General features: G+C 33.7%; 4 protein-coding genes across 5 annotated transcripts; 1 reads left to right on the top strand and 3 right to left on the bottom strand.

Moving 5' to 3' along the window:
• The first annotated feature begins 885 nt into the window (after positions 1 to 885).
• On the top strand, positions 886 to 7,423 carry LOC122604623 (phosphoinositide phosphatase SAC6-like). The gene is made up of 20 exons (XM_043777497.1): positions 886 to 1,030; positions 1,173 to 1,256; positions 2,186 to 2,313; positions 2,397 to 2,488; positions 2,574 to 2,631; positions 2,741 to 2,797; positions 2,875 to 2,908; positions 3,001 to 3,081; positions 3,229 to 3,335; positions 3,519 to 3,605; positions 3,945 to 4,022; positions 4,126 to 4,196; positions 4,274 to 4,372; positions 4,452 to 4,551; positions 4,656 to 4,764; positions 4,850 to 4,922; positions 5,100 to 5,193; positions 5,408 to 5,500; positions 6,296 to 6,362; positions 7,246 to 7,423. Exons 1-20 carry the CDS (start codon positions 886 to 888, stop codon positions 7,374 to 7,376), a joined length of 1,788 nt encoding a protein of 595 aa, XP_043633432.1. The 3' UTR covers positions 7,377 to 7,423.
• A 969-nt stretch (positions 7,424 to 8,392) lies between these two features.
• LOC122606333 (dirigent protein 19-like) lies at positions 8,393 to 9,024 on the bottom strand. Its single transcript, XM_043779284.1, has one exon. It carries the CDS (start codon positions 9,022 to 9,024, stop codon positions 8,461 to 8,463), a length of 564 nt encoding a protein of 187 aa, XP_043635219.1. The 3' UTR covers positions 8,393 to 8,460.
• A 1,615-nt stretch (positions 9,025 to 10,639) lies between these two features.
• On the bottom strand, positions 10,640 to 12,602 carry LOC122603881 (dehydrodolichyl diphosphate synthase 6-like). 2 transcript variants are annotated; one of them, XM_043776722.1, is made up of 3 exons: positions 12,440 to 12,602; positions 12,263 to 12,330; positions 10,640 to 11,656 (listed from the first exon to the last, which is right to left on the bottom strand). In XM_043776722.1, exons 2-3 carry the CDS (start codon positions 12,301 to 12,303, stop codon positions 10,771 to 10,773), a joined length of 927 nt encoding a protein of 308 aa, XP_043632657.1. In that variant the 5' UTR covers positions 12,304 to 12,330; positions 12,440 to 12,602; the 3' UTR covers positions 10,640 to 10,770. The 2 variants fall into 2 exon arrangements, with proteins under 2 accessions (XP_043632657.1, XP_043632658.1); XM_043776723.1 differs by having other exon boundaries at positions 12,472 to 12,602.
• Positions 12,603 to 16,255: 3,653 nt separating this feature from the next.
• Positions 16,256 to 23,396, bottom strand: LOC122605996 (protein RKD5-like). Its single transcript, XM_043778965.1, has 5 exons — positions 23,126 to 23,396; positions 22,661 to 22,925; positions 18,325 to 18,554; positions 17,444 to 17,661; positions 16,256 to 16,597 (listed from the first exon to the last, which is right to left on the bottom strand). The coding sequence occupies exons 1-5, from the start codon at positions 23,190 to 23,192 to the stop codon at positions 16,385 to 16,387; spliced, it is 993 nt and encodes a 330-aa protein (XP_043634900.1). The 5' UTR covers positions 23,193 to 23,396; the 3' UTR covers positions 16,256 to 16,384.
• Between the last annotated feature and the right edge of the window lie 870 nt (positions 23,397 to 24,266).

The raw sequence follows: 24,266 nt of genomic DNA, 5'->3' as shown, positions 1-24,266 counted from the left end.
ACATGGGTCTATATATCAAAGTGGGGGAAAATTCATAATACCTATCACATCCATGTAACCAACATAATCCTTCTTATATGCGCCTACTATGGGCAATCCATTTTATAATTTCTTTTCGGTGTGCAATGTACGCGTTTTAAGCCCTCGTGTATCATTAATAAATCCCAAGGGATATCTAGCATTCTTCTTCTTTAAATTAATCAACTCATAAGAATATTTTTATTATGTCCAACTCAGTTATATTTATTCATTGATACAATCTTAAAATAAAGTTTAAGAAAAATTATTTAGGGTTGTCCGTGCATCGCACGGGGTCTAAGCACTAGTATACCTATAATAACTTTAAATCTCAACCACTCATTTTTTCCCCCTCTTCAAATCTCAAACACTTTTTTTTTTCTCTCTCATTCATAAATCATTTTATTTCTCTAATTCATTCAAAATCTTTTATCTAAAAAATCGTATATCGATAAATTATAAAAATTGTATTGGTGTTCTTAAAATTTCATGCTCTTTCATTAGAGATACATTTGGCTATTATACTCTATGACTTGACCTATCACCCCACCATCTCACCGCTGCAACGCGCGGACAATATCTCTCGTTTATTTTAAGTTTCAACAATGTACACATTCTCGTGCATGATGTACCATACATCATAAGCACATTACATCAATATCTTTCACTACTAACCGGGCGCCACCACCACCAATCTCCGTGGCCACCACTGCGGCACGCCGCCACAACCACCCGTCACCACCGCCGCCACCATTACATCACTGCCACATCCATCACCGTTGCATGTACCGTTCTCTTATAATAATATAATAAATCTCATTTCTCTTCTGTTAATTACACTATTAAAAAAAATAAAATAAAATGATGATGGCGAAAGCGAATTCATCACAAAAACTATACACACGAATGAGATTATGGGAATTCCCAGATGAATATATCATCGAACCAACTGACGGTTCTTCCGGTTCTTGTTTGGCTGTTAGTCGTCTTAATGGCTCCTTGTCTCTTGTTGGTTTGTTCTTATTCATTGTCTTGTATATCATATATGTTATATATTTATATACATATCTGTTTTGACATTTTGGGTTTTATATTTGATAGTGAATGATCAAGATTAAAATATTAAATGGACGTGTAATGTAATGTTTATTTAGATGATGTTCCTCAGTGTACGGGTGTTCATGTTCCGAAGATTCAGACTGTTTTCGGTGTTATTGGAATGCTGAAACTATTAGCAGGTAATATTTATATATATATAAATTATAAAGTTAGATGATAATGTATGTGTGTGTGTGTATGAGCATTGTACGTGTTATGTTGTGAATTAGTTATAGGCTGTTAGGCTGTTATATGGATGTATTTAGAGTTAATGTTTGAAGTTTTTTTTTTCCGTGAAGTGTTGGTGTCTTTTACTCTTGTGTAATGTAGGCATGTATAGTCATGAACTCGGACAAGATTTTAAAAACGGCGTGATTTATCATTAGAATAGTAGTGAAGCGGCAGCGACAAATAGTTTTGCATAGCCATTTTGTTGATCGAATTGGGAAAATGTGTGATGTGATACTTTTTTTATGGTGTTGCGACAAAATGGATAGGCGGTTTTGTTTTAGTAATTCTAAAGATTCCCGCGCGCGCGCGCGCGCGGGGGGGGGGGGGGGGGGGGGGCGGCGGCGAGAATAGAGTTGTCTCCTACGTTACCCATAATATGTGGAAGTATCAACGTAATTTCAGAATATAGAAAGTATCAATGGCGGAGCCATGATTTTCAACCTGGGGTCGCCGAACAGTTTTCATGATGTTAACATATGTAAACCTAAACTGCAAAATTAAATTATACGAGTTTGGGGTTGCCAATTGCCTTTAAACTAGAAAAATACATGGAAATAGTACTAGAAAAATAGAGTTTTATAAAAATTGTGGGGTTGCCATGACCACCCTTTGCCACCACATAGTTCCTCCATTGGAAAGTATAATTAATATGTATAGTAACTTTGTATGATTATGTGGGTATTATGGTTATGTAAGTTGATAGTTGGGTAACACACTGCAAAATCAAAAACCGATTTAATGTTGAGCAATTTGTACAAAAAAATCTTATATGATTCTTATGCTATATATAAATGTTTATAATGGTAGTTTTCATAGTCCTTTTTTACTATGTTTGTAGGATCGTATTTGTTAGTTATTACCGACCGTGAATCTGTTGGAACTTACTTGGGGTATCCTATTTTCAAAGTTTTGTCGCTTAAAGTCTTCCCCTGTGATCATTCCTTGAAAATTTCTCCCGAGGAACAGGTGAAATCACATACTTAGCCATTAACTGTTTTTGATTGTTATGGAAGTGTATGCAATTGTGTAATGATTCCCATAATTGACAGAAAAGGATGGAATCTGAGTTTACTAACCTGTTAAAAGTTGCTGAAAAGACCCCTGGCCTTTATTTTTCTTATGATGTCAATATAACATTAAGGTCCGTCCGATTCCCCTGATCATAAAGTTTTCCCAAGATTTTTCGTTACAAAGTTGTATACTTTTCTGGTGGTTTTATCTTGCAGCATCCAACGCCTGAATGAGTTAGGTGATGAATCAAGGATGCTTCCTTTGTGGAGACAGGTAAGTGTTCCTTCAAAATTTGTTTAATTAACTTGGAGTTTGAATGACTTATGCCAACATTTGATCGTAAATTACATATCTTTAATTAACTTGGAGTTTCCTTAAATAGGCAGAGCCACGGTTCCTATGGAACAACTATATGTTGGAAGTTTTCATAGATAATAAGGTTTATCCTTTTTCCCCTAGATTTTGGTTATTACATTTCAAACATACACATTCTGACTTTAACTTATGTCCTTGCAGCTTGATCCATATATGCTTCCTCTTATTCAAGGGTGTATCCTTTCCGTCATTACTATATTTTTTTATACATCAAGTGCATAACTTTAAAATCTATAAAAGTCCAACGTTTCCTCAACTTATTATCAGCTTTCGGTAGCTTTCAATCAGCTATTGGTTTAGATATTATAGATGTCACTTTGATTGCACGGAGGTGCACTAGAAGAACAGGTGTAGTTCATCTTATACTCATTTTTGGTTTGGGTCACATACTCACATTTACTACTAGAAAGTTCTAATTGGCATTATGGACATAAAGATTATAAATAATTGTTATTATGACTGCTTAGATGAGTGTGAAGTTTGGCATTTGGGCAGGGACACGAATGTGGAGAAGAGGTGCGGATTCTGATGGTTATGTAGCAAACTATGTGGAAAGTGAACAAATCATACAGTTAAAAGGCTTTACTGCTTCATTTGTGCAGGTTTCCAACCTTTCCACTTAGAATGAATATTTCTTGCTTTTTACACAATCCATTTACAATAAGGGAACTAAATCGTGAAAGATTTTTAATCTGAAAATTTGTGGCAATTTATTACCATCTTCTCATTAACGAATTTAGACAGCGGCGTTACTAATATTATCTTACTTATTGTTGATCCTGTAGGTGAGAGGTTCAATGCCTTTTCTCTGGGAACAAATTGTTGATTTAACATACATGCCTAAGTTTGATATTCTGAGGCCCCAGGAAGCGGTGTGTGTAATATTCTTAACTCTTTCAACGCTTTTAATAGAGGTGCAAAATGGGTGGGGTGGGTAACAGTCAATACGTATTGAAACTGGCCAGCTTTTAGTACTTTTCAAAGTAACTTGGGCCAGGCTGACCAAAATCGCTAGCACTTATCAATTGTTTAGGATATTTAAAAATCACTAGTCCTTTGACAAGTTCCCCTTTTAGCAAAAAAGAAAGAAGTTATTTGATTCAACAGAAATAAAACACAAGCCAAATTATAAGGAATTGGTTTAGAATTGACACCTCTGCTATTCAAGTACACTTCATGTGTGTCTTCTTCTTATATGATCATTTTTGCAGTCTCGAATTGCTGAGCGTCATTTTCTAGATTTAAGGAAGAAATATGGAAATGTTTTAGCGATTGATCTTGTCAATACGGTATTTATTATGTCACTTTCTTTTCCTTTGAACTACAATCATTTGAAGTTTGTAATTTTTATGCAAGAACATGTAATTACTTTACATGTATATTATGTTTTAGCATGGTGGTGAGGGACAGTTGACTCAACAGTTTGCCAATTCAGTGCAGAATATTCTTAGTGATGATGTGAGGTAGAGTTTTTCCATTTTGTTTGATGCATCTTCCATATGATGTAAATTTTAAATCGGATGACTTAGACTTAGTGCAGATATTTGCACTTCGACTTCCATCGTGTTTGTGGACATGTTCATTTTGAGCGCCTATCTATCCTTTATGAACAGATTGAGGATTTTCTGATTAAAAACAGGTATGTGTTGTCTCAATATGCATTAAATCTGTTTTCAATCTTTTATTTGCAAAATCTTGTGATGTTTTTGATCTACCAGGTACTATTTGTTAAATGAAAAGGGTGAAAAGGTTGAAGGACAAGTTGGAATTGTGAGGACAAATTGTGTTGATTGTTTAGACCGTACAAATGTGACACAGGTATATCACTTTTCTACCCTTGTTTGGGGGACATTCTTAATATAAAAAGATTAAAGTATGGTTTAAACGCAAGTATCTTTACTTTTCTATCCTTGTTTGAGTAGAGCATGATTGGGCGAAAAATGCTGGAAATTCAACTTCGAAGGTTTGGTATTTTTGATGCCGAGGAAACCATTAGCACACATCCTAATTTTGATGATTGCTTCAAAATATGTACATACTTCATAACCATTGTTTCTTTGATTATCCATTATTTATTTTGCTGTCAAAGTATCTAAAATTCATATCTTAATGACAGTATGGTCTAATCATGGTGACGATATAAGTATCCAATATTCGGGCACGCCTGCTTTGAAAGGAGATTTTGTCAGGTAAACTTGCATGAGTTTGAAAGGAGAGTTACTATATTGACGGGTAGTTTGGACGTCTCAGCTTTCTTTCCAATTGCGATAGTAGTGATTTCACATATATCAATAATACTTTGTTGTAGTATGATCAGGAAAGCGTTGCAACTTTTGGTTTGATGTATGTGTAGTATTTACCTTCAGATATGGTAAAAGGACTACTCAAGGCATTCTTAAGGATGGCTGGAACGCTCTAATGCGGTATTACCTAAACAATTTTGCTGATGGTACAAAACAGGTCAGCATGCTTATCTTGTACCGGTAGCCCGAGATTGTGCATTCGATGTAGATACAGATTTTAAAACTAAAAGTAGTTTTTGTGACATTCAGAGTCAACTAGGACCACTAATAGGTTTAATCACATAAAGGCTTCAGAATTTGCTACATTTGACTTTAGGAAGAGTATAAATATCATCAGAATTTAATTATTTATCTTTTCTATACACATGCAGGATTCAATTGATCTACTGCAAGGTCATTACATCCTTTCTGTCTCTCGTGATATGTCTCATGTGTCACCAAAAGGAGGGATTGAGGGCATTGCAGTAAGTACAATCTAATGAAATACTGGAACTGCCCCTTAGTGTTTTCAAATTTTATGGTCTCGTAACCAACTCTTCGTAGAAGAGTTAGCCACTAGCTGTCACTTTCTATGAGCAACCTGGGTTCAAATCTTGCCAGAGGCAGAATTGAATTCAAGTGGTTGACTTACCTTGACACTATCCCTGCTGGGGGTTATGTGGGTACCAATTCGGTACTTAGGATCAAGCAATTCCTATCAATCTACCGTTTTTTTAATTTTATGGTCTTGTTTTCCATGAGTTGAAAACTATTGCATTACTTATGTTAAGGATATAATTGCGGTCTCTCAACTTATTTACTCGGACAAAGAAAAATAGACCTGTTGGGATATTGTGTTGTCTACGGCCCAGTTAAGGCTGCTGAGTTAAGACATTAATTAGGCAGGAGACCTTAATTATTGAGCTAAGCAGGCCTGATCTTTTTTAGGCAGCCAGCCCCATTACATAGGCCCGTTCCAGTTTTAGGAAACTTGGGGAGCAAGTTTAACAACCCTAGTTGTAGCCTATATAATCTCTTATCTCTTGTACATGTAATTTGGGTTGTGGAATTCAATAAAGAAAAACCAGTTTCCACCGTGGATTAGTTCACACAGTTTAGTGTGAGATACCACGTTAAATCTCTCGTGTCCTTCCTTCTTGTTATTTTCTGGTTCTTGTGTTTTTGTGTGTGTGCAGTTTATTCCTAACAAGACCAATGTCTACCAGTATTGATTTTGGATTTCTGTTTTACCAGCCTGATTGCTATCGACATTTTTGCAGTCTTTTCCGCTTGCTTTGGCACTGATCACAATGGGATTCTTTTTCACAATGTTATCCCTCATGCGAGGTGAGTTTGTGTTTTCATTCTCTGTAGAAGCAGCCACTAAAGAGTTGTTACTTTTGCATAATTGTTACATGTGTGCATGTAATGTTAGAGTTGAACAGATGGGCGGGGCGGGTAATGGTTCATTTTTAGTATTTACCAGTGTCAAGTTGATTTGGTCAGCCAACTAATTATGCCCGTCTTAAACTACTTTTCTTTGTAAACAGTGAATGTGTTATTTATGATTACAAAAGGAGTAGTTTTACAATAATGCTATGAATGGTTGATTATAAAAATGACTAGTTGCTTGTATAAAAAGTATACCTTGGGCGGTTTCTCAAACCATTTGACCCATTCGACTATCTAGTATCTACCCTTTTGTCCTTTTTCTTGTGATTTTGTCTGACCTGTTTGATATTAACACCACCCCAAATGACCCATTTGTAAGTACATTTGTACATTGGTTCAAATTGTCACCTCTTGTATTTGAGGTACACCATGAGCAGTGTTCAGAAATGTGGTCTGCTTTTCTCCCCACAGACTCTATGTTGTTCCAATTGAATGGATTACAAATAATCTGATAGTCAAACTTTCTGTTTGGCTATGCATATACCCCATTTTAATCTAATGGATCTTCCGCATTCGACTAAACACATATTTGAATTGATGTTTTTTGACTGGTTGCCATGTCTTAGATTATAATGTAATCAATTCTTTGTAATGGTCATAATGAAAAGCTAAGTAGTTTTAGCTCAAAAGGTTTCCAAAAAGAAATAGAGATGTTATAACTTTTACTAAAATCCCAAAACTGAAATGTTGGCCCTTTTTCTGGTCTCTTGGTATATAAAGAAACAGCTTGTCATTCAAAATTTGACGTATTAATTATTGAATCTTTTTCTTAATGCAGTTCCGAACAATATGTGGCAACTCTTTTTTTCCTTTTTATGGGCGGGACTGAGCATAGCTGTAGCAACATTCATGAGAGCCCATGGTCGAGTTTTCTGTAATCGACCCTGTTTGCACAAATCTCCCCATTGATTAACCATGCAGCTTGCATGGTGAAACATTTTAGTCTAGCTTCATTTCTTGCTCAACTGATCATTCTTTAAGGTAATTCTTTGTAGTTCACGTTATGTTAGAAGTCATTTGTTACTATGTACAATTCCAAAATTTTGCATTTTCTTATCAACAACTAACCTCAATCCCTAATTTGAGTTTATAAAATAAATATATAACATGATTTTATGTATTCTTTTTCAATCCCCTTTGCATATAAACCATGATCAATTGCATTTCAATTCGATTTTAAAATGGGATGAGTACCTGGTAATGTAATAAACTATGCACGAATGTTTATGTTATGTAATGAACTACCTAGATGTTTATTGTATGTAATGAACTTTCAAATCTCGGTTATTAAATGTACCCGGGTATATGTGGCAACTATCTAAGCTGTCACTTGTACGCTTTTGATTGGTCGAATACATCCAATAACCTAGATTTGAAAGTTCATTACATACAATAAACATCTATGTAGTTCATTACACAACATAAATATTTGTGCATAGTTCATTACATTCCTAGGTACTTATCCCTTTTAAAATTTGATAAGTATTGGCAATGAATTTTATTCTTTTTGTGACTTGTTTGACTAAAAAAAGTCAAACAGCTTCTATATTTTTAATGATGAAAGCTTTGATTTCTTGGTCCAAATTGCAATCGTTTTTCCAATAGTAGTTGATCTTGTGAACGACATTTTTAGTCTATATGACTCTTTGTGTTTTTATAGTTCCATATATTCTGTTCACATTTACTAAATAAAACGTAATCATAATCCTAATTTACTCAATTATATAGAAAATTGACTATGAAAACAGAAATTATAGACACTCAGATGAACGAAATCGGTGACAATTCTTTACCACCCATGATCGTTTGTTTAGTACCAACGATATTCTTGTGGACTCTTGCTTATAGTAATTTAGACGTGACATCCTGTCTTATTTCTCGCTGTAGTAAAACATAATCAAACAACAAAGATAACACATCACTAGGTAATGATCCTTCTATCTGAAATAGAAATACGAAGCCAGACGTTCAAGAATCTGCTATTGTAAAAGCTTTATGCCTTCAAAGATGCATAAGGAGGCCAATAAAGATGAAACTCAATCTTGTAAGTAACGGTTATTCCTACCAGATCAACTGGAGATGACGTCACATAACCTTGAACAAACAAAAAATCACCAGTGCCCCCAACAACAGGGTGATTTGAAGGCTTGATGTTATGAGTACCACCAACAATGGATATTGACCCTTTGTGTTTTTTCACATTCATAGTGATTTTAGCAATAGAGATGCTTCGAAGACCGTCTAGTCCAGAAGTTATTGAGGTTCCTTCGGCTCTTCCAACAACTTTGGAAGTATAGTTTGGTTTGAGCGTTAAGGGATCCTGAAAGACAAACAGGGTCCCAAATGGAGTCGTGGTCTGGCTAACTGGAGGCCCTGTTACTCCGTTTACAATAAAGAAACCGGTCTTGTTTATGGTTTCATGTTGGTAAAGTGAAAAATGGAGAGATTTGAGTCCATGATGATGGTGCTGGTGTTGGTGGCGAGTAGTGGCCTCAAGTGGTATGAGGAAAAAGAGAAAAATAGTAGCAACTAAGTTGAAATGCATCAATGAAGCCATTGCTAATGCATAGTAATGGCCATTGTGGGATCAAACATATATAAGGGATTATTAGAAGACAAAGGGTCAGACACGATATGAAGAAAAAAAGAAGACTTTGTAGTGAATGGACTACAAGTCAATGACAAATTAGACTAAGCTGTTGGTGAGTCATTCTCGTATATAATGACTTTTCGACATTTCTCACTTGTTTATATAAACACGAACTATATATTGTCTATATGGTATTATGGTACACCAAGTATTATATCAATACCGTAAAACATACTTTCTTACAACTAAGAGATTATCCAAGGACGCCTTAGGAATCGAGGGGTCATGGACTAACTGTAGAAAGTTGTTCGATAAGTGAAGCGCATTGACCACGTTCTATCAGCTCGTAACATTATGACAGTGTTTCGAAATTTATATACTCACAAGTCATCACCCCATCAAATGTTATTCAAATGACTACTGTGCATGGGAGGCCCAGAGGGGGGGAGAGCAAGACCTCCGGCCGGGGCACAATTTTGAGAGGCACAAAAATGTTATAATTATTATATATATAAAAGTATAATATATTATATTATATAGATAGCTATTGAGACTGAAATCTTAAGGTCGTGTTTGTTTCATAGAATTTGATGGAATCTGATGGAATTGGAATTGAATTACATTCCTTAGTGCGTTTGGTTGTTCAAAGAAGGAGGAATCTCATTACGTAGGATTGTAAACATTCCACCATTTGATGGAATCTCCATTCCTTGGGGATGGAGGAAGGAATTTGATTCCTTCAGTCACTTGAATTCTCAAAAAATCAAAAACATTCCGTCAAATTCCATTCCTTCAGATTCCAATTCCTTCGAAAGATTCCATTCCTTCCAAAAACATTTTGTGAACCAAACACACAGAGAGTAGACTGCGAAGAGCTAATCAACCAATTCCCTATGAAAAATGTTAGGCGAGCTTTTCGAATCATTGGTTGTATGTATTTCTAATACTATTATTTTGTTATGGTTATAACGTATAAATTATAAAGAAAAAAATTTGCTTATATAATTCGATTCCTAAAAGTTGGGGGCATTATTTTTTCAGCTCAAACTGGACACTTGAATTCTCAGGGCCGCCACTGTTACTGTAAGACTAAAAATGTCCTGAGCTGTGTTACTGTTTATAAAATGTCCTCAGTTGTGTTATTGTTTATAAGGTAAAAAAGTTGTATACTAATTACCTCCCATATTAAACATTGGTCCTAACGAATAACGATGGCAGCCAAGAAATCTACTACCAAATGAGAAAATAAATAATTACTCTGTCCTTTTCCTTAGAAGAAAACCTTAAAAATGATTTACTTTTTGACAAAAAGATAATTAGTTTCACAATGTTCATATTTCTTGATTGGTGGGTGAATGTCACTATCTACCTCTACTTTCTACTTTCTACTTTCACCATACCATAACCATACCATACAATACCTAATACCTTGATTCAAATAAAATGTGCTAACAAACTTATAGGTCAAGACATTCACATTTCCGGCCCAAAACTACATTTGTTTTATTTTATATATATATATATATATATATATATATATATATATATATATATATATAAGTTTTAAACTTAAAAAGTACACTAACTATAAAGCAATTTTCAACTGTTTTAAAGTTAAAAATTATTGGCTTATAGAAACAAGTGTTCACTACTTCTAGTTAAGAATACAAAGCCAAATTACCTTATTACTGTCTGTAAAAAGTAACACATCACTTAAGCCTGCTTCTTCTTCTTTTCTAAGTACTTATAATTCATCTGATACTTCAAGATCGCTGAAACCACCTGCCATAACCCCATCTCGGGCCACAATGCTTTCGGCGAATACAACAAACAGTTGGTTGTTTGCCACAACAAGAAGTTGCTTATCCTTGTCTCGCCCGAGCTCCTGACCAAAATATCAGGGTCAGGAGCTACTCCCATATACATATGTCTCTCAAGATCCACCCTTTTGATCCCCAATTCATGATCTCCATTACTAAAACCACCATTCATGTGCCCGTTTCCATTCATGTGCCCGTTTCCATTCATCACTTTAATCGGGCTACTCTTTTCTTGACAAGATTCGTAAATGGCTCGTGGGATTTCATGGGATGAAGTATATGCAACACATACCAAAAGATATGTATTTGTGTTATATTTAGTTGCGTCCATTGCCTTCTCTGCAGCAACTCTTACTGGCTCGTATAAACGTTTCAAATCACCAATAAACATGACTCTAACACCATATTTATTCACAATTTTTATTTCATTTAAAAATCCTTCTATCTTTTCTTGCATCAAGTCCATTACGTATTGAACTTCATCCGGGCGTCTATTGAAATTGTCAAGACTAAATGCATAGATGGTTACATACTTGACACCTATTTCATAGCAGTATTTTAGTACTGACATGAGTGATAAGAAACCGGCTTTATGGCCTCCACCTTCTGTGAGCTGCCATTTCTTAGCAAACCTTCGGTTTCCATCTAAGATGAAGGCAATGTGTTGTGGGATTGGACGGGCTGCAATGACACGAAACAACAACGTTCTCATCCTGCAGTTTAAGCCTCCTAACAACTTGGCCATTATACCATCTGATTCTTCTTTTTCCATTTCTTTCCTGCCATTTATATCAGTTTAAAACACGGTTACTAACAACAATTACAACAAAGCAACCAATTTTTAACTGTTTTGGCAGTAAATTTAGGTTGTTGCTCATAGTTTTCTGACTTTCTCTAGTGATGTAGAGGGGTCAATATGGATATAAACATAAGACTGTCTTATTTTCTCTGTTTTTCACAAACAAATATCATGACAATTGCTAAATATTACTCACTAGACAAGACAAGATATGATATTGATAGGTTTGAGTGTACATCACAAGTTTCTTAACTAATTTTCTTTAAAATGTCTCAATACTAAAGCTGTTTTTTTTTAACGACTAACAAAATCAATTATCATTATACAGTGAACCAATAAAGCCGTTAAAGCTACAGTTTTAAAGTAAGACTATAGTTATACCGATTTTAAACTAGAGAAGTAGAACAGTAGGAAAAAAATTTTTTTGCAGAATAATACTAAAAAAATAATGAAAAGGATAAAGGTTTTAAAAAGTTATTAGCATTTGAAAACATTTTTGTTGATAGGTCTTTTATATGTACAATGATCACAAAAACATATATAATTTGTTCTTCCAATGAAAATAAGTATCATACAAAAGACTTACAAAAAAGAGTTGTCTGCTGCAACAATTGGATTCACTTCCATCTTGATTCAACAAAAAAAACAATAATCCTGTTTAATGAGTGTCAAAATAGTTAAAATCTATCAACATGTATACAAGCATGTATATATACAAGAAACAAATAAAGTTAAAATGCATGAAATATAAATAACAACATACTTGAATAGAGTAAAAATCTTTGGATCACTTACAAAAAAATGCAACTATATTAGCGAAGTGAAATATATGTGGGGATGATTAATTAGTTTGGGAGTGTGGAAAGATAAGTGGGTGGTTCAAAAATGTGCTTTGTAGCATTGGAGACTACTAGAAGCTAAGAAAATAAAATAATTGTGATCGATAATTTTTTGCAAAGTACAAGATATCCATGGCAAATAATATATAGTTCTCTTGAGACTACGGTCATAAATTTGCTACACCTCTGACATTTATATATGCTTGGAAAATTATTATGTTCAATATGCAACATACTCTTGTATATATGTCCTAACAAATTATACATGGCTATGTTAATAATTTCTCTATGTTTATATTCTAGATTATATATGTTTATTTATATATATAGTTAATTAAAACGTGTTCTATATTCTTTAGTTTTATTATTATGATGATAGTAGCTAGACAACAGCCTACTAGTTAGAATGATAGATGGTTCGATATAAACTAAAAATTAAATTACCTCATAATGCACATATTAGAATCCTCTGATATTGATTAAGGTAAAATTGGATCAACTTTATCCATTAGATTAAATTCAATGATCAAGATTAAAATTTGATGCTTAGATCTTGACAATTGAATTTAATCTATTGGTTAAAGTAGTTGAATCTAAATCCCATTTTCATATGCCAGCATGTAATTGTATTAAAAAAATCTTTTTATGCCGATATAATACAGGTTATATAACTACTATTAAATAAAAGTCATTAAGAAATTGTGAGTGAATAGTACAAAATAAAATTGGTTAAGCAAACTAACTAGTCGTAGAAGTCAATAGACTCAAACCTGCTCACCAATTTCGCCACTCTAAATAGACCAAATACATGAAAATTTGTCGAGTGTTTTGTTCCTACAAATTATTTTATTATTGGACGGTAAATATATTTCACTCCTAAACTAAAACTACCTCATGTCAAGGATTAATGTTGCAAAACCAATAATTATATGCGATTATGTTGTTAAATAATATAGATTATTTTATTTTTTATTTTTTTTAACGTTAGATTATGGTTAATTACTGATAAGAAGTTGTTACTAATATATGGAGTTATGACACACATGTATGATGACATATAATATAATAAATACGGGGTTGGGTATTGTAAAACAAGTATTAAATTAAGTAAAACAAATAAGACAAGATCTTGACCCTTAGATCATGGTTAAATTGATGCACGAAGATTCACGAAGCAATTAATGCACGACAATTTTTTTGATGCACGGTGAATTTCAGTGAGGAGAAACCTATTGTTTTATGTGTTTTACTTTAATACTTGTTTTATTTTACCTAAAACCTAATAAATACCATTTCGTTTTTTTTTTTACGAAAATGTGTGGTGGCAAAACAACCACTAATTGACGTTTTTTTTAAAGAAAAAATGAGATAACACAAAGTAACAAACTAAGTTGCCTTCAGCCTTGTTTAATATATTTAAGAGCAACGATACATATGCTTAAAATTTATACGTCTAAACATATTTAAAAATTCATTTTCTTTGAAGTTTAAACACTGAATATTTGGGTTATGTTCTTGTTATTGCGTTTATATGTAAAACATGGGTCCTTATGCACATATAGAAAATTCGAACGAATACCAATCTTGAATCCAAAAAGTATTGTAAATGGTTTTTAATATTAGTAATTTAGTATGTTTAAATTGGACTTTCAAAATATCAAATATATTTTTAAGTTTAGAAAAACGGGGGTGGAGATGGCCACATTCACAAGTCGTAAACTTAGATGATCGACATCAAGAATCTCCAAATATATTTCTTATTTTTGATTATTTAATAATTTAATTGGTGTTAACTTTCTTGTATATACAAGACCAGTGTTGGTATCAAAAATCGGTTCTCGTGAGTCATGTCTAATGACTCTAATCTTACAAAAGATGTAACTAAAAATCTGGATCAACAATGTGTCCAATTTTCTTTTCTTTTTTTTCTTTTTCTTATGTTTAAAAAAAAAGTATTTCTTTTGGTTTACACTTTACAGTTTACATTTTCAAGTTTCAACTAATATTGTGCTTTGTCGACCAACTTATACTCCGTCATGTCCAGGTGTCATCAACGACCTGTCTCATGTGCAACATCAGCAGCGAGACTACTGATCACTTGTTTCTGCATTGCCCCTTCGCAACCTCCCTTTGGGCTCACTTACTTGCTTGGTGTCGGCTACCCCTGTTCCAACCCTCAACCATCAGAGATATGTTCAACTACCACAAAGATCCACTCATTAGCTGCTCTAAACGACCCCTCATCAACCTGGTTATCCTTGCTTTTTGCTGGACGATTTGAAAGATTAGGAACGATGTTGTTTTCTCCAACAAAGCCCTGTCATTACGTTATGCTATAAAAGACCTCAAAGGAATAAGCTACCAATGACTCTCTAACAGATCCCCAAAACACCATATGGATTGGACAAAATGGATGTATTTTAATTTTTAGGTCCTCATTTCCCTGTTGTTATTTCCAATTTCCGTTCCTGTATCCTTATTCCTTGTACCTCTAGCTTCTCGCTAGTTTTCCTGTTTATTAATATATTTATGAATGTTCACAAAAAAAAAAAATTGTGCTTTGACGCCTGTCGGATCTAAATACCTAAAGCCTGTTCGATAGGCCCAATAATATATCAAGCCTATTTGATAATAAGGTCCATTTGGAAGTTCAAAACCAGACGTATATAGGCCCAATTTACCGATAAATTAAAACATGATTGACATATTTTTGAAACGACACATGGTGTTGATCGACACGTCCTTTTAATTAATTTATTTTATTAAATTAACTTTTTTTTGTTGTATATAAATTCAATTTCCATATTAGACTTATAATTAAAATCTAATTTTTGACTTATTAATACAAATACATTATAACCTTATTTGCTTGATCGTTTCTCATTATTAAATTGTCTCTTTTTCTTTCTCAATTCTTCAACTCTTATTATTTATATTAATTATAATAAGTTATTAACATAAAATTTTTAAAATTTGAGTTTACGATCGGAAATTACAAGGCTATTTGTCATCATTCACTATGCTTACAAGTTCCGATTTTAATGTGGTTCTAAAAATTTAAAGGTAAATCCAAAATTTTAACTAAACATATAATTATATTTATCATTATTGTTTCTTATAATTTAACTTCGATCATCGATTTACTTTAAACACAATTTATTTCATATTCACGAATCATGTATGAGACATATTCGAATTTCTTTATGATACAATATATATAAGTACCATACATCATAAGGGTATTATAGGACTAGGAACATATAAAGCCTAACTATAATATTTTAATTTTTTTTATAACAGAAACATTATCAAGTCCCCCGATCCCATGGCAAACCTAAGGAAAGGTAACAATATGATTATCGAGAGTGGCATTTGAGCCTCTGACACTAGGCTACCAACTTGACATCCATACAGACATTAAATAGTGCACAGCCAAACAGATATAGGACATAAATCAAACCGCAATGGACCGGCTGGTTCAACTAGTCAAACTACAAACCGGCTGGTTCACCAGAAGGGTCAATCTTAAGGATGATGTTGCAACCCACACTCGAAAACCAACTTTATGGCAAGACCGTCTTCACTAGTTAACCAACGCATTTTTTTTTCACCTCAACTGGATGAAATTCAATGCAACCCAACGGACAAGTGACTCAATATATTCCCTCTTTCGGTTTACTCACCCTTTGGTGAGGTCTACCAAGTCTTTAGAAAATCAAATAAAAAGTGACAATAAGTTCTAAATTCTAAAGAGTCTTATTGGAGGATGAGCAAGTTTAGAATCACATATGCATGCAAAATTTGGATTCTTCCTAGTTTCAGATTAGATTCATGAGGATGATGATATGGACTTGAAAACTAATTATGCCCTAAAACAATGGCAAGGTTCGGCATTGGTTTTCAAGAGCTCTAGCTCTATGCCTTTTCTTAAATATGTCTTGACGGAACTTCTTGGTCTCTCTTTGGATGTCCATGAATGGCTTCTTCTCTATTCTTTCTCTTTCACTTTCAAGCATTTTTTGCTTCTTCGCCACTGCTAGAGCTGCATCCATATCCTCCTCTTGCTGTCGTTTTACCTCTTCCTATATGATGTATAATTTATCATGCAACAATACCAACATTACGTGTTGGCATAAAAAAAAAGTATATGCTTGTAAAGCATTGAAACTATAGAAAATAAGTTCTAGCCAACTACCATTTTGCATATTGCCCCTTATTCAAACGGTCCTTACTTAACATGTTTCTATTTCTAAGATATGCATAATGATGAGTGTTGCATTAATTTTTGCACTAAATATAGAAATATATGAACATACACATAATTGTTTGCTACTTGAGTAAAGAGTGCCAAATTTTCCATGGGAAGTGGCATAACATCATGGTCTCCAATTAGTCAAAAGTCAGTGAAGTTTTTTTCTATTGAAAGGCAATAAAGAATCGACTGAAGTTATTCATGTTGGATGTACATATACTTACTGGAATCGAGCATCAACTTTGTGCAGTTCGATTCTATCAAACAATAGTTCCGTGTCGCTAAGAAACCATTGTGTAGATGAAATTGCCAAGAAAAAATCATGCCTTACAAAAGTGAGCCCTTTTGGATAAAACCTCTAGACTGTGATGGTTTTTCATTACATTATATTTTATTTTTCACATGACCTCAAAATTTCCATTTCCAAGTAAAAATCTCTTTTTGGCATCTTGGTAAGAATGGGAAACCAAATTGACACTTGAGCCAGTTTATCACATAGTTATCGTAAAACCATAATATATGAATGGCATATACTTGGACTCAACCAATCAGCCTTAATATGATTCAATATTTTAAGGCATGACATCCGAAAAGAAACATTACCAATAAGATGCAGTCATTGCATGTATTTCTAAAGGTGGGCATGGTAATTTTGAACATGGGAGGAGGCACGAACCTGGAGATCAGATATGAGACCATCTAGTGATTTGATCTTCCGATGTGGCCAACGAGGAATGCCGAACTCACGGCACTTCTTCTTGAGAACTGTAAGTCCAACTTTTAAGTTTTTTGAAGCTTCAATGATAGGAAGGTCAAAGTACTTGGCTAAATCTTCTAATTCGAGACTAGCTATTTTTTTAGTGGTCGCCCTTCTTCTCTTCTTCCCTGAAATATCTGCATTTATTGCAATCGATGACTTAAGCCATGCTTGCACACAGTTTCTATAATTAAGGGTTCATAACCTTTTACTTAGGTCAGTCTGAAAGTCGTCACAGTTTCGCTGACATAATAATGGATAATTAATATGAACATACTAATCTCTATAAATATTTATATTTGGTATATTTTCTGCAAGTTATCAATAAATCAATGTGTTCCTGACCCAATCAAGCCTCCTTTGAGAGTCGAGACAAATGTATACTAAAAACGTGGAGTGCAATGTGTGTGTGCGTGTGCGCACACACACACAATTCATCCAATTAAAGTGAGATCAGAGAAATGACAGAACTTGCAGACACAAAGAACAGGAGTGGAAAGCATAATAAGCATGTTCCTCAAATTTCGGCCGGAAAATATGAAATTTGGTCTACGAGCGAAGACCTTACCAGGTTAGGATGGGGATAGGTGAAGTTGGACAATCTTCATCCATTGGATTGAAATGAATGGTCAAGATTCAAATATCAAGTTTAAATCTTGACCATTGATTTTAATAGAAGGGTTGAGATCCTTCCAACTTCACCTATTAAGTACTTACAACTTTAGAGGATCCTAATCCGCCAGGTTAACGCAACAACTTCAAAAAAAAAAATCACAAGGTAACATCTGTTTAAATCTCACCTGTGACACTATGATCACTTTCTTCATTTTCTGATAAACCATAAGGAAGAACATTAAGATCCACATCACATATGTGATGATTCATGTAACGGTTGTCTTTGTTTTCTTTCCCTTTGCTTGCTTCCTCAGATTCACTACTACATTGTTCAAACTTACCAACTTCACAGCTCAACTTAGTAATTGTTTGAAGATCATCAGCCAATGTTGGGATTGCCTCCAACTTTCGATTCCTGCAAATCACAAATTAGCATATGACATCAATCAAGTAGTCAAGTATGCATGAAAGTTAAAATAGTAGCATCTCATAAAAAAGCAAGTAACCTGTTATGCCTATATCAAATCTAGCAAACATAGATAACTCAGATAATATGTCTACTTAAATCCCAGTTTACACACTTAACTTTTGTATATAAGTATACACTTACTAGTATAACATAAAAAAGCATATAACCTTTCGTGCATAAAATTTCATCTAGCTAATATGCAAACTTTAGTAAGCCCATATATGCACTTACTGGTGTAACGACAAGGTTCAAAAAGGTATGGTTTTTCTCATACATTGTTGTAAACACACAAGTATCACATTAACCATGGAATTGAGTCTCAGTAATACCATAGAACCACCATACAAACTCATAACAGGACAAGCTCTCTACATAGAAGAAACTGGCCTGGCCTTACAAGGAATGAGCGCTCCAGGGGTTTTATTTTTCTATTTCTTATTTTTGCAATTGAAATACAAACAGCAGCTTCTGAATACAATCTTACAAAAGTAAATCTGTAAATGTTAAAATGACCTTCTGATAGTTAGCCTGCCACCATGACAACACATAAGCTAGCATGAGATTCCACCCAAAAACCAATGGATGATAAAAAGAGTAGAAGGTAAGCTTATATACTGTTATTAGTTTTATAGCATCTTCAAATGTGGGATTGAGTTTGCAGCCAACATTCCTCTACTCAACCTAAGACAATAGGTCTCAGATCCAACAATAGCCAATCTACTTGTACTACTCACATGCTAGCCACTGGGCTACATGCTCTAATTAGTTAAAACAATATGGGTTAGCTAAGCTGACTAATAGTTCGTTGAGGTCAAACCGTGAGTAAGGACTCTTGTGCCATCATGCCCACATGGCCATCTTGGCCTATCGCTATAGCTCTGATGCCACCTGCTTGAGGAGTACTTAGCACAACTTCCAACATAGAAGTCCACATAAGGGTCTATTCTAACACCATTTTTTTATAGAAGGGATGAAAGGAGAGTTGTTAACAGAGACAGCACAGACAGAAAACAATGGGAAAACTCGATAACAGGGCTTGTAGAAAGACTTAATCTCTTTCTCATATATTCATCATAGGATAACAAAAACATCAAACAAAACAACTACCTATGGGAGGAATAACTTAATGGAGAAGATAGATTGTTTCCACAAGGCATCTCCTTAAGAAAAACTAATTATAAACGATAAACACTAAATACGAAAGGGTAGATAATGACAAATGTTAATTATCGTTTTGACTTTTGACCCATCAATGATCTCAACATGTTGAAATCGTAGAGGATATGGAGCTCGAGTTGCATTAGACATTAACTTCTTACATTTTTGTCGTTGGGTGGGTTAGCACATATGATAACACCTTCAAGAAGCTATATACAAATCATTTTTGGTTTAAGTTAAAAAATAATCCAAACTTCTAAGTTCTAAGTTAAAAACATAAAATGAAAGAAGCCAACAGTTAGAAATTTCAGCCCGTTAAATAGACCCTAGTCAATGCTAGTTGTCTTCAAAAGGTGTAGATTGGTGAGAACACCCTTAACCCTGGGTATCGTTTTGGCACCCGCCATTGTCCACCCACAGGAATAATCCAAACATTTAAGTTAAAAACACAAATTTTGAAAGGAGCCATATGTTGAGAATTTTAGCCCATTAAATAGAACCTAGTCAACGCTAGTTGTCTCCAAAAGGTGTAGATTGTTGAGGACCCCGGATGCCTTTTCGGCACCGGTCTTTGTCCACCCCTAAGGAATAGCTCGAAGCAACTCCCCCTGGACAGTGGGGCACGCTGAAGGCAAAAGTAGAACCCAAGACCTACTTATCTCCAAAAATTCCATATAGTGGGCCTATGTGCTTTGCAGGGTGTTTGTACCATTAGTTGTTTTTCTATTAAGATTTCTATTATAATGGCTAAAATAAAACAAAAGACTCCCAATGTGTTTTCAGATGTTTAAAATGTTGTATTTCATTTTAGTTTTGAAAGAGCTTAGATTGCTTAATCAGTAATATAGTTTCACAAACATAGTAAAGACAATAACTAATAGCAAATTTTCAAAAAAGCAGATAATAGTAACTGCTTCTCAGAATCTCAGCCCAAATTGACCTCATTTTCACAGTAATATCAACATGTTTTGGCCCATATTCATTTTGACATGTTACCTATTCCATGTGACCCACCCATTTATCCACCTCTATAGAAGCCATAGGTAGAAATAGAATGTTGTAATGCACAAAAAGAAATTGACATCAAACTTATTATCAACATCTTTGTACTTGGACACTAAAAACCACAAATTGTTAAATTCCAACAATCACACCTCCAGAGAGAATCATTCGTCTATGAAGAGGGTTAAGTCGCCTTATTGTCTTGATCAATGACAGAAACGGGTAATGGATGAGGTTTTCCTTATTCAGGTTACCCTAGAAAGGGCGAGTCTTTGTATTCGGATATATGCGGCCTAACCGGAGTATCTTCATGGTTATTTTATAACCCTTTCCATGTCCACCACAAATGTTACCAAGCGATATTCGAAGCTAAGAACTTTTCATTGTTTACATGCTTAAACCCCCAAACTATGTTCACTGAGACCACTTATCACAATAATGATATCTAAAATACGAAAATAGTCAAATCAAATAATGCTAAGATCTACAAATACAGGCAAAAAAAAAAAATTTCCCGTAGTTCGTGTATATAAAATGTATGTATAAGCAGTAAATCTACTTAAAATCCCACTCCATGCAGCTCCATAACCAAAACCAAGACTTTCAGTTAGAAAAAAACAGGATTGCTTATGTGCTTATCTAGCTTTTAAGTACCTTAATATTCTTATTTTACCTTAAATAAGAGAATAAGAAAATTCCAGACAACCATGACCATAATCCCAAACACAAAGGTGTTGCAGGGTATGGCAGAGGTATGAAGTAGACAAACATACTTTTACCCGGAATAAAGAGACTTGAGACTAATTCCAAAAAGACCTTGACCTATATAGTGTCCAATGATTCCCAAATACTCTATACAACCTTGATGTTTTTCTCAAAATTTAAAAACTTCCGATCAATATTTTGGGTAAGTTGACTCAAAAATACTACTTTCCTCATTACATCATCAGCTTACCCACCTTCATTTATAATTAAAATGTACACTTTACCCAGGATAAAGAGACTAGAGACTAATTCCAAAAGACCTTGACCTATAAAGTGATTCATAATTCCAAAATACCCTATACAACCTTGATGTTTTTCACAGAACTTAAAAAACTTCCAATCAATATTTTAGGTAACTTGACTCAAAAATTACTACTTTCCTTATTACAGCATTAGCAAATCCACCTTCATTTAAAATTAAAGATGTAAACTTTAACTATTTTGGATCACTTGACTCAAGAATACTACTTTCCTTATTACATCATCAGCATATCCACCTTCATTTAAAAATAAAAATGTAAAAACTATACCCAAGATAAAGAGACTAGAGACAAAATACAGATTGACCTTGACCTATAAAGGGTCCAATAATTCCCAAATACCCTCTACAAGTCTACAACCTTGATGTTTTTCTCAAAACTTAAAAACTTAAAAACTTCCAATCAATATTTTGGGTAACTTGACTCATAATTACTACTTTCCTTTATTACAGCATCAGCAAATCCACCTTCATTTAAAATTAAAGATGTAAACTAAAACTATTTTGGGTAACTTGACTCAAAAATACTACTTTCCTAACTACATCATCAGCATATCCACCTTCATTTAAAATTAAAAATGTAAAAACTTTACCCAGGATAAAGAGACTAGAGACTAATTCCAGAAAGACCTTGACCTATAAAGTGTCCAATAATTCCAAAATACCCTGTACAACCTTGATGTTTTTCTCAAAACTTAAAAACTTTCAATCAATATTTTGGGTAACTTGATTCAAAATTACTACTTTCCTTATTACAGCATTAGCAAATCCACCTTCATTTAAAATTAAAGATGTAAACTTTAAGTATGATAAGCTATGAATAAGCAATAAATTAACAATAACTTGATAGATGGTAAAAATTTATTACCTAGAAATAGTTAGAACAGTAGGAAGCCTATTAATATCAGCTGGACACCAAGCATGAGCTTGAAATACAAAAATGCAAAGCCAAACACCATTCACAAGTCCTTCGAATTGCGAATGAATATCGAATTTCTTCAAAGTAAACACTTGTTTACAATAATTAACTTCCTCATAACCACTCTCTTTGTGAAAAACATACTCTCTTTCCACTTCTTCTTCTTCTTTCGAATTTGATTCGGATCGATACAAATGCACTGTCCTAATTAGCTCTGCAAAAATCAAGAAAATTTGTCAAAAATAAACATCTAATCGAAAATTTAATTAATACCCAGATTAGCATTTCATTAATAACACTAGACCCTTTAAGGATTTGAAATTTGAAACTGCATTTTGCAATATATATATATATATATATATATATATATATATATACTAATATACATAGATGTAGATATAGATATATAAATACCTGGACAGAGGAGGTTGCGAAAAGCAACAAGAGCTTTAAGAAAATGTGGTTGTGAGGTGGAGGCCATTTGAGAGGAAGACAGGAGCAGAATGCATAATATATATATATAGATATAAAATATAGAGAAGTGGGTTTAATAGGGAGAGGGGTTTTGGTTTTGGTAATGGTGAAGCTGCATGAGGGAGGAGGTCAGTTTTGTGTCACTTCCAAGACAAACAAGAAAGAAAAGAGAAAAATAAAAAATAAAAAGTGGGTTTCACACTTTCTCACACTCACTGCCTGCTGTTTCAATGTTTGTGTGTTTGAATATAAATTTATTACTGTGTATCTATATATTTATATCTAAAAAAGCAATATGGTTGGATAAGTGGTAAACACTTTTGTCTCTGAAGACAGAGGTCATGGGTTCGATCCTCATCCCATGCAAAGGTTGGAGGGCCTTTAAAACCATTTAGGTAGAAACTGGAAGCAACCTCTCTACTTAGGTAGCGGTAAGGTCTGCCTACATCTTAACCTCCCCCATACACCGTCGAGGTATTGGGGCTCAAAACCCGCAGAAAGCGGCACTGAGCAGTTACTTACTTTTTTTTAATTTAATATTTAATTTATTTCACTTACCACCAATTTTTAAACTTAAATACTAATTAATGACTATATGTATAAAATCTTTATATAATTATATATAGTAACAGTTAAAGGTTTTTTTTTAACACTATTTTTAATAGATAATAATATTATGTATTAAGTGGAAAATGGTAAATGAACCTAATAAATCAACCTAATAGTTAACCTACGGTCTTCATCACATGATAAGTGTATTTCACTCATTCTCTCTCAATCTTTTCCTTTGATGATAACGCTTTGCATAATCATGTGTTAGGTGATTATTAGGTTGATTTATTAAGTTGATTTATCATTTTCCATTTTGAATTAAATGATTTTTCATCGAATAATATTTTTTATTAGAACACTGATAGAAAATTTAAAGTTACTTTCAGTAATGTTATTTTTAAATATATATGGGTAGTGCAAGTTGAATAACGTATAATTGTTTCAAAATTTTGATATGAACTGTGTTTTTTCGAAAATAAATACTAAAAAGCATAAGCGACATTATGGTAACTTAAAGATTGTAGGTCTA

Source organism: Erigeron canadensis, chromosome 6 (genome assembly GCF_010389155.1).
Source record: "Erigeron canadensis isolate Cc75 chromosome 6, C_canadensis_v1, whole genome shotgun sequence".
In the NCBI taxonomy this organism is placed as follows: Eukaryota; Viridiplantae; Streptophyta; class Magnoliopsida; order Asterales; family Asteraceae; genus Erigeron; species Erigeron canadensis.
This window is presented reverse-complemented; position numbering and strand designations above follow the sequence as displayed.

Bases quoted from the DNA above. Each gene is read 5' to 3' on its own strand.
- LOC122605996 (XM_043778965.1), bottom strand. From the start codon at position 23,192: ATGGCCTCCACCTCACAACCACATTTTCTTAAAGCTCTTGTTGCTTTT. The intron at 22,926-23,125 runs GTATTTATATAT...TGATTTTTGCAG, and splicing joins TCGCAACCTCCTCTGTCCAG to AGCTAATTAGGACAGTGCAT. The intron at 16,598-17,443 runs GTTCGTGCCTCC...TACATCATATAG, and splicing joins GTCTCATATCTGATCTCCAG to GAAGAGGTAAAACGACAGCA.
- LOC122606333 (XM_043779284.1), bottom strand. From the start codon at position 9,024: ATGGCTTCATTGATGCATTTCAACTTAGTTGCTACTATTTTTCTCTTT.
- LOC122603881 (XM_043776722.1), bottom strand. From the start codon at position 12,303: ATGGAAGTGAATCCAATTGTTGCAGCAGACAACTCTTTTTT. The intron at 11,657-12,262 runs GTAAGTCTTTTG...TATAAATGGCAG, and splicing joins GCAGCAGACAACTCTTTTTT to GAAAGAAATGGAAAAAGAAG.
- LOC122604623 (XM_043777497.1), top strand. From the start codon at position 886: ATGGCGAAAGCGAATTCATCACAAAAACTATACACACGAATGAGATTA. The intron at 2,909-3,000 runs GTATCCTTTCCG...ACTTATTATCAG, and splicing joins GCTTCCTCTTATTCAAGGGT to CTTTCGGTAGCTTTCAATCA. The intron at 3,336-3,518 runs GTTTCCAACCTT...TTGATCCTGTAG, and splicing joins TTACTGCTTCATTTGTGCAG to GTGAGAGGTTCAATGCCTTT.